This window comes from Colias philodice, chromosome 1 (genome assembly GCF_061535455.1).
Source record: "Colias philodice isolate Cphi_HAF_F1 chromosome 1, ilColPhil1 Martin Lab GWU primary, whole genome shotgun sequence".
Classification (NCBI taxonomy): domain Eukaryota; kingdom Metazoa; phylum Arthropoda; class Insecta; order Lepidoptera; family Pieridae; genus Colias; species Colias philodice.
The window spans coordinates 12,136,079-12,146,367 of NC_143086.1; the positions used below are offsets into that span (position 1 = coordinate 12,136,079).

The 10,289-nt window shown below is 34.5% G+C and overlaps 1 protein-coding gene across 3 annotated transcripts; it reads right to left on the reverse strand.

Moving 5' to 3' along the window:
* Positions 1 to 4,421: 4,421 nt before the first annotated feature.
* fln (flightin) lies at positions 4,422 to 6,114 on the reverse strand. Of its 3 annotated transcripts, XM_089699564.1 has the most exons (4): positions 5,974 to 6,113; positions 5,669 to 5,889; positions 4,663 to 4,931; positions 4,422 to 4,541 (listed from the first exon to the last, which is right to left on the reverse strand). In XM_089699564.1, the coding sequence occupies exons 2-4, from the start codon at positions 5,866 to 5,868 to the stop codon at positions 4,528 to 4,530; spliced, it is 483 nt and encodes a 160-aa protein (XP_089555690.1). In that variant the 5' UTR covers positions 5,869 to 5,889; positions 5,974 to 6,113; the 3' UTR covers positions 4,422 to 4,527. The 3 variants fall into 3 exon arrangements, with proteins under 3 accessions (XP_089555690.1, XP_089555681.1, XP_089555673.1); XM_089699555.1 differs by having other exon boundaries at positions 4,422 to 4,931; positions 5,669 to 5,899; positions 5,974 to 6,114; XM_089699547.1 differs by having other exon boundaries at positions 4,422 to 4,931; positions 5,974 to 6,112.
* Between the last annotated feature and the right edge of the window lie 4,175 nt (positions 6,115 to 10,289).

Sequence of the window (10,289 nt, forward strand, 5' to 3'; positions counted from 1 at the left end):
TCGCCTTATTTTGAATTAATACCAAAAAAACAACCTAATTTTCAATCGAAAACTCACCCGTCAAAATATCAGCTTTTTTCAAAAACTTGGGGTGCCTTTTATTCATTGAAATCTCTACTTTCATATAGTGTAAAAAAAATAAACACCACCATAGTAAATGTTCTCAGGAAATGCATACAAACAGTGTGAAAATTAGCTTTTACTAAATCAGGCACACTTCTCGAACTACCTGAAATGTTTATATCGACATCATTTTGCTTTTGAATATGCTGTAAAATATTAAACTTAGAACAGATAATTATTTTTCTTTCGAAATACTACCGAAAAGCCGATACAAGAGAAGATATAGAGTTCGAGAAGTGTGCCTGATTTAGTAAAAGCTCATTATCACACTGTTTGTATGCATTTCCTGAGAATATTTACTATGGTGGTGTTTATTTTTTTTACACCATATGAAAGTAGAGATTTCAATGAATAAAAGGCACCCCAAGTTTTTGAAAAAAGCTGATATTTTGACGGGTGACTTTTCGATTGAAAATTAGGTTGTATTTTTGGTATTAATTCAAAATAAGGCGAAAACATAAATATTTTCAATCAAATAAATTACAGTGTATTTGGGACATAATAAAGTAAGTTTTCACCAAATTTCGTAGAAAAGCAATAAATTTTGAAGTAGATAAAAATAAAAAACCAAAAACTTGGTTTTTTGAATTTTTCACCTAAATTTTGAGGTTATGTGAAAAAATTGTCAATACAAAAGTTGTAGATCCTTTTATTACCTACAACTTTGCCATTGAACTTTTTTCCGTAGGACTTGTAGTTTTGTCGGAAATCGAGAGAGACCATTTTTTTCTCTTAAAAGCTCCCCCCTCCCACTTCCCGAACTCAGATTGACCGTAATTTATTTTTCCTTACATTTTTATCATATTCCCCTCCTTTTCTAATGGGTTTCATCCGACTGCGATTTTTTTATCTTTTCATTATTTTTAAAGGCTTCTACCCCAGTCTATATAGGCGTAACAGAGAGATATTAACTGCGACGGACAGGCCAAATGCTATAAAGCAGTAATGGATTTTGTATCATGTTGTTATAACGCCCGTGGATGTTTCAAACAATAAAATAGATTTTATATGAATTTGTTGACATTGTTTTCAAAGGCTCACTGTTTTGACGGTGTGATATTTTGATACAAGTTCATCTGTAACACAGAATACATAATAAAGATAATAATAGCTAAACGCTATCTGTAACAATAGCAAAATTGATCGGTTTCTGTGTTTTGTTGAAATGAAATGATGAAATGATTTTCAAACATAGCAAAACCCGAATTATGTACATTAGTGAAACGTCATTTATTAGCCGCTCTTTAATATTATACTAGATATAATCTCAAGAAACGGCTCAGCAAACAACTTATGTTATAATTTCGAACTGGTAATAGATACCGAAAGACATTAAAATTGTTATTACACGAACCGCGCGCGACGTAAGTGCAATTTGGTCAATCATTTCTTGCGGACTGTAAACTTGTATTATTGTTAAGTTAAGCATGTGATTAATAATTAAGCCTGATGACCTTAAGTGTCACATGCAGGTTGATTAGTGTCGACCTTGGAAGTAACACGTAAACAACATTTTCATGCATTTCCTCCGAGGTAAAAATTTGATGCACCTTGAGGCACTTAAATACTCACAATTATTTTTTCACATCTTTGTATGAAAGACACCACAATACCTACATCTGACTGATTTATTTTTTTAAATTTCCTCAATAAAGTGGATAAATTTGCTTCTGGCTCGGGGAATTGAATTTATATTTTCTAAATTAGCAATTCCAAATTTTAGACATATAAACGAGACACGATATGTTGTTTATTATTTATTGATTGTCATGTATAGATACCATATGTATAACCTTAATATTTAAAGGGGTTATCTCTACATACAAATACCCTTTTAAATATTAAGGTTCTTGACCATAGCTAAAAATCTTATATGATAGAGATTGAATTAAGTATACAGAAGCAATAAGAGACAATGGGATCTTAAGTTTCACCCATGTTTCACCTCATCAGGGTTACATTGAACAGCCAGTATTCGTACACAATGATACAAATGAATTGTTTCTGACACATCGTGCTATCTATTGACAGTGCCGTAAGTGCCGAGATACCTGTGTCCTAATAATTCATCATTATTTATTGCATTCCCATTCATGGTGCCAAGTAAAATTCGATAATTGCCAAGATTGGAAAATTTCCTATCAGCGCATACGGTCGGCTCCTATGACTGTTTATGGAGAAAGTGCCATGTAGATTCATTGCCAAAAAACATGGAAAAGTATATTTTATGTACTATATTATATTTACATTCTATGTTGAATCTACCTACGTATAACTTTAATGTACTAATTTCGCTATCGTTGAGATATATGTGAATTATGCCTAATTCTTATACGAGAAGAAAACTTAAATTAGCTGTGGATTGGACAACCTAAGCTATATGATAATTGTGTGGTCATATTCAGTTTTGCTCAGTCAATTGTTATTTAAAAATATATAAACAACGCATCTTAATAATTAATAATTATTTATGAAGAATGTAACTAAGGAATTATTTCTTTTGTTATTATGAATGTAGGTTTGTTTTTTCAATAACCGACACCATATACGGTTGCCACATAACATCGTTTGAATGTTGTCAATCTGTAAGTAAATTATGGAGATGGAAATTGCAATGTCGCTGTGGAATGGTGGTGGAAGTGATTTAGACCTCGTGCTTTCAAGAATCAACGGGAAAAGTATATTTCGAAGTATATTTCGTTGATTAATTCAAATATTTTGTGTATTACTTTTAAGCATACTTAACTTTTAATATAACTAAGCATAGGTACCTACATGGTACCTACGTATGATTACCTAAATGATCTGATGTTGGGGAAAATTGCCTCCTGAGACATATTATTGTGATATTACTGTCCACAAGATTTTATTTTATTTAATTTATGGTCGATAGGGAAGCGCTTGACCACAATCACGCCTGATGTTAAGCTGAGATGTGGCCTACGATCGTACGCGCTTCCCTAGAAGGTATCTGTACACTCTACGATTTATTGCAGTCAGTACATACGTACTGCTGAAAATACTAATTATATTGCGTTGAAATATCTGCCCTCATCTTAGAAAATATTAATGATGTTAATAGGTCAATGCTACGCACTAGAAATACGATTGTAGACAGTGAAATAGATTTGAAAAGGTAGTTGTGGAATGGAAGGTTTTTACGTGTGAAATAAGTTAGCTTCTTTTGTCCAGATTTCAGTATTTTTCATTTTAATATTGCTGCTATTTAAGCCTTATACTGAAATATATTTGAAAATCAAATAAGTTTACAATTCTGCGATAATACGGGAATAACTAACGTTGAAACGCATTATTTTCGCACACTTCACTTAGTGTGCATTGTTATGGCTGTCCAACAGGCTAATGAAAAGCGAAAGCATCCAAATTAATTGGTTTCAAAATCCAAGGTGGTTAACAAAATGTATCGTAAAATAATCTATTTTTATCACAATCCGAAATCAACATTGGGGGACCCTTAGTCATTGTAACATTTAATTATGCAGCGTTTGGCGTACTGCCGATTGTACCTGCTAGGTAGCCTAGCATTTTGGCCGAGTTCCAAATGATTACATTCACTGAACTGTCAAAGATAAGTTATTTTAGATATCTCGACATTGAAAATTTTCGTACGTTGGCTACACAATATGAGATGTGAGATATGATTTAAGTGCTTTTTAATTGTTATCGCCGTACTAACGAGCCTGAAAACGGACATGTTTAATCTTTGATATTATTCATCGTCTGTTTTGATTGATTGAGTGTAAAGTAATCGTTTTGTTATTGAGATTTTAATAAATTGATGATACAACCCTGATTTCAGTGCTACTACTATTTTAATCAAATTAATTGCATTCAAAATTAATTAAATTATAAATATTTAAAACAACAAAATTTGATGGATAATAATTTGTGTTCGTACATGACAGTGTTAATCATCAATTAGATAATTAATTAAACGTAATTATTTAATTGAGAGTGAACTTGGCTCATAGATTGCTTGTCTCAATTATTCATTACCAGGGTTAACGTCATTGCTATGTTACATAGTAAATTATGATGATGTACTTGATTTTTTATGGGTCCATATTAGTTATTTTTTTCTCTAGTTGTCTTATGTGTTCTTATTATATACTAAATTTGAACCTTATAAATATATAGAATGACCGTCGTAACAACTGACATCGCTTTGCATTTTTACACTTCGCACTGCACATAAAACGTTTAAGTATGGTACAAATAAAAACATATTAAAAAATAAAGAGCCATGTCAGTCGTAACGCAAGCAATAAAAAGCCTCATTTTAAGTTAGTGTTTATTGTCTTCTCCAAAATCGATAGACATTGACAGAGGAATGCGGACATCACAACAATATTGTAGGACCGCTTATGGTAACGGCGCGTGGAATCACGACAACGAAATCCTGTAACATGAATAGTAAGGTCACGAAGAGTGTTCGTGTGGGGTCCGCGAAGCAACGTCAAGCGGGGTTGTAAAAGCGAAGCTAGAGGTATACGGTGTTAAATCCGAGGTTGGAATACTTCCTAGAGATAAGGGACTTGGTGTGAGCCCGGTGGAACTTGGCGCCTACGGAGATGTGATGGAGAAGGTATCTATCCTCTTTCGTCGATCTGGCGATGTCATAGTTGTATCCTTGCGAGTAGTAGCTGCGGAGGGCCCTCTCACCCCACGTCTGGGGCTTCGGCCTCTCCACCGGTAGCCCTCTGTTGCGTCTGTCTATGTAGTTGATGAGGTCATCGTAGTAATTCTTTTGGAACTCGTAGAGGTAGTTGTATGTGGAGAATTTCGGCCTGCGATGCAAACGACATTCAAAATATTAAAATAAATCATCCCAAGTAACTGTCATTAAATAAAATTATTGTAAACTAGATTTCCGCCCGCGGCTTCGCCCGCGTTTTCAAAGGAAAACCCGCATAGTTCCCGTTCCCGTGGGATTTCCGGGATAAAACCTATCCTATGTGTTAATCCAAGTTACCCTATATATGTGTGCTAAATTTCATTGTAATCGGTTCAGTAATTTTTACGTGAAAGAGTAACAAACATCCATACATCCATACATCCATACATCCATACATCCATACAAACTTTCGCCTTTATAATAGTATTAAGATAAACATTGAGATATACATATGGAGACGACACCGCCTACATCACTTATGTTCCGCTCAACATACGCCATATGGCGTAACGGCACGCTCATTTTTTATTTGTTTTAAAGTGAAACGCATCAAATATGCCTTCGTGTGTGTTACGATATTGCACAAATAATACAAATAATACGGAAAAGTGCAAAGGAATAACTTTTATCGGTAAGTACCTAACTAGATAATAATTTTTAAAACTTAGTTAGAGCAAAAAAATGGCGCACAGATTTTGTTCGTGGTGTCTCCTCCATACGTAGTAATATTATCTCAATGTAAATAAACGACAAATTATGTTTTTATTTTCTTTAAAAACAGGGATGATATTTTTAATACTCGTCATTAGTACTTCTCTATTATTTACCGTAGTAAAAAAATATGTTTACCTGACCCAATGTTTGCAAACAAGCCTCTTAGGCTTATCAGCATCATCGGGTTTCTGTGGCGCAGGAGTGTCGGCTACTTCAGTTTGGCCCTCAGCAGGGGCAGCTCCTTCGGCGGCCGGTGCACCATCAGCGGCAGGGGCAGCAGCATCAGCGGCTGGCGCCTCCTTCGGCTTTTCTTCCTCTACCACGTCATCCCACATCTCGATGCTTTATCTTTAAGACTAAAAACCACTTCATATTATTAACTGTTGTTGTTGAACACTTGATATGCATTCACCATTTACGATCACCGCACTGTCACCAACCTTTTAATGGATTAAGAAGTGCGTGTGGACTGGTGTATCGTTCGTTTGCGACTGAAGCCGCTGTCCCCCAGAGACATAGGCAGCCTCTCGATTTATCTCCCTTCGACCCCACCTGGCTGTCGCAAGCGATGTTAGCTTCATTGGCAAACGGTCCTATCGTTTGCCAATGATGCTCTGTCAATACACAACCGTTCATCAAAATATTCGTACTAATTTCAGTGCCAATTTTCATTCCTCACTTTGAAGTACTCGAACATAGAGAGCGGTTAGAAAAATGTTTATCATTTGACACCCGTTTTGTCTCCCTAAAAATTGCAATTAACAGAAAACTTGTTACGAAAATTTCGGATGAGTATTGCGTGGAAAAGAGCCAGGTTTTGTCATGAGATCTTAAATAACAGTTCAATATCGTAATTTGCGCTCCATCTATTTTTATGTCACACAATAGACTGGCGTCACGTTATGTGCAACAGGTGTTCGTTAATTAAGCGACAGTGCTGGATTAGTTAGGATTAATCTTCTATTGTGAACCCTATAATGATGTGGACATCGTGCATTATAATGTCGATGTCTAAATAAATGAAAGCACTGAGACATTTTGACAGCATTTCCACCTGGTTCTAAGTTGCATCTTGTCTGAAAGCTTAGAGTATTAACATTATGTCGTCTACTCATTTATAACACTGTTAATTTTTATACAAATTAATTAAATAAAGATCACAATTTAATGTGTACATTGCAAAATATATTCCCTTTTTATGGTATTATTTTTTATACCTACGTTTACGTTACACACGTGCCATGTTATAAATACGAAATCTGCACGAAACTGGAATATTAAAAATAGATATCAGATACAAAATCACTAATAATTATGGTGAATACTATTTGTGCTCAATAGAGAGCAAATTGGCAGAAAATTACGAATAAGAAATAGGCAATTTCTTATTTTTCATCGCAATTAAGAAAGCCACCTCTCGCACCCACAAATTTTAAATTAATGAAACTGTTATATGAACCATTATATTTTTTTTTCTTGTATAATTTTAGTATTAACTATCTATATAACTCGATAATTAATTAATTAATTAATTATAAGTATAATTTATAATTATATAAACTGTGATTGAAAGCCAGAATTAAATAATAGTGCATGCACTCTGAAATAATAAATTAAAGATTCTCTATTATCTATTCACAATTATTCTCGGAAATGATGCATGCGCATCTCAGTAAATTTATAAACATCGTGATCTTTCGTCTAATTTTTCCGTGGTTTAAAAGTTTTTTGCTTTTTGGCACTAGTGGTATGTCCGCTATGTCTACCGTCGCTCATAGATTACAGCTGGACTCTATTTTAAACATTTTAATGTTATTATATAAGTTGATGTTTAGTTTTATTTATTTTTAAAACCCTTGAGTTTGTCAAATTATCGCCGGCATACAGAAACATTATAAATATTCAACCATTTGATAGGTGCGTAAAGCGTCCATTTTATTAAGTAATTTATCTAATCATGCCTATAATTTAAGAACATAAATAGTTACGCGTGTCCCACATTCTAAAATAAACTAAATAAATAATATTATCTTGAGTAAAAATTCCGTGGGATGAAATATTAAATTGAATATAAAACACCGCAATATTGTAACTTTTTTTTATAGAATGGTTGAATGTCTATACATATTTTAATCAAATGTTCGTATAATTAGAACGTTTTAAAACTCTATAAACCGCACTAAAGCCGCTGTTAAAATTTTACACGCGAACATGAACACGAACACGAACACGAACACGAACACGAACACGAACACGAACACGAACACGAACACGAACACGAACACGAACACGAACACGAACACGAACACGAACACGAACACGAACACGAACACGAACACGAACACGAACACGAACACGAACACGAACACGAACACGAACACGAACACGAACACGAACACGAACACACACATACACAAACAAACACAAACATACACGAACACGAACACGAAGACGAACGCGAACACGAACGCGAACACGAACGCGAACGCGAACGCGAACGCGAACGCGAACGCGAACGCGAACGCGAACGCGAACGCGAATTTATTTTATTATCGTACTGTTTACAACACATCATAAAAAAGGAAAAATGTAGAATCTTATACTTAAACCTCAGACCTACAAATATTTATAATTCTAGAGCTGCATTTAACCGTAGCCTTATTATAGCGGTTTATGTCGGTTACTGTACAATTTTCTTCTCTCCAGCCTTTATTAACTTTCATTTATGGAAATAATTCTTTTGCCTAGATTTGTGGTGAACCAGGTCTAGGTTAGGTTTAACAGAAATAATGTATTTATCATAACTTGAAAACTATAATATTATGTTTGGTGTCACACTAATTATAATGTTAGCCAAAGAGTAATAATAATAAATCTTTAACATACTTTCTCGTACTATCAACATAATATTACTCAATGTTTATTATAGTTTGAAACTACAAAGCGTTTATAACACGCAGGAATAATTTATATGATACATACTTGAGTTTAAATTATATGTAGTCTGTACACTGAATAATCGCCACGAATACTTGGAACCTGTAATACTGAAAATGAGCACTAGCACTCATTTACTTTGATATACTAAACTGATGAGAAAATTTGTTGAGGGAATTTAATTACTTATTTAATTAATATTACACCAGCATGAACATGGTTTATTGTAGGTACATAGGTTATTAGGCAACAGCGTAATGAATAATTAATATTTTAGAATGTTATTAAATTGAAATCAAGTATCACCCTATCGCCCCTAAGAACCTAACCCTAAGATGAACCCTAAGATGGCCATTTGTGGATTAACTTTCGCATAAGTTTAGTTTTACTTTTATTATTTAAGTTTAGTTTTACAAGGCCAACAAATGTACAATAAAGAGTAAATAAATAAGTATAAGTTGTTTTCAAACTTGGAGATTACCTACCATTATGGTACTCTAATGAATTAAATGAGTGATTAGCAAGGCTAGAGTTTGACCAAAATCCCTAAGCAAGCTAGTACTAGAGCATTATTTTCCTGCGCATCGTGTTTGTGCAGACATAATAAGAGCGCCTTCACATGGCCACTTTAGCAGTGCAGCAGCAGCGCTGCAGTATCGCGACTGTTAAGGTGTCAAAATTTCATTGTAGAATCGGGCCACCACGTGTGAGATGAGTTGTAAGTGCACGTAAGTATAATAGTACTGTTAAATGAATTTTATAACGAACGATTATTTTGTAAATTCATTGGCATTGTTGTCAGTCTATTACAACAACAGGACCCTAAAAAAACTGGAATGAACTATGTGCATTATTTCCTGTTTTGTTGTTGAAATGTATTCAAATGAAGTGCGTCACTTTCCAAAATTGCAGCGCGGCTGCCGCCCTACTAACGCGTGGCTGTTCTGGCCGCGTCATGACGCGAAATTTTGTGGGTCATTTGTAACAGGATGGCGATTCTACAGGAGTCTTAGTACGCAATGACAAAAAGAAAAATGATGGTCCGAACGCTGATACCGGATGCGTTAAGATACTGTAATATAAAATATAACAGTATCTTAAGATAAAATCTTCACCGTGTGTGACGCGCTTAACTCCTAATGTGAAGACGCCCTTGATCCGCGCAAACATAACCGCTGGACGTCAAGTTTGAAGTTGTATTTTGTATTATGTAATACACCATGTTGACTGTAGACGATAAGATTCATGGAGAATTGTCTACGTAAACGTTTGCATAGCGTAGGATATTGTTGAGGGAACTGGGCTTAGTCATATTGTATTAGGTACAGGTAATTTTGTAATGCATTTTGCTTTAATTGGTAATGTTACTGCGACAAGCGCAAATCAATGTGTTGTATATTTCAAAATGGGAAAAAATAATAATCTTTCCAAAAGTGGTCTGCCCTACCTTTCCATTGCGATAGTAATTTGCAGATCACGTCTATATAATATTAATTTTAGATACCTATATTAATACTAGAAGAAAACAAAAACGAACAGACGAAACGTACTATCCAAAACCGATAAAGCATTAAATATGTCATCCTCATATTCGAAACTATACACTTCAATAATTCTAATTAGCGAATTGGTTACATAAACACGCCAGCCCATACCACCCGCTAAGGACGCCCACGCTAAAATTTGATGGAGCTAATCTAAAGCACATATTGTTGTTACGTAAACCAAAACAGGTATTCAATGCTGAGCGTGAAAACTTGATACATTGTTGAAAACTGGCAGCGTTGTTGTCCAACCGAGTCGTATTTGTTAGACGAGA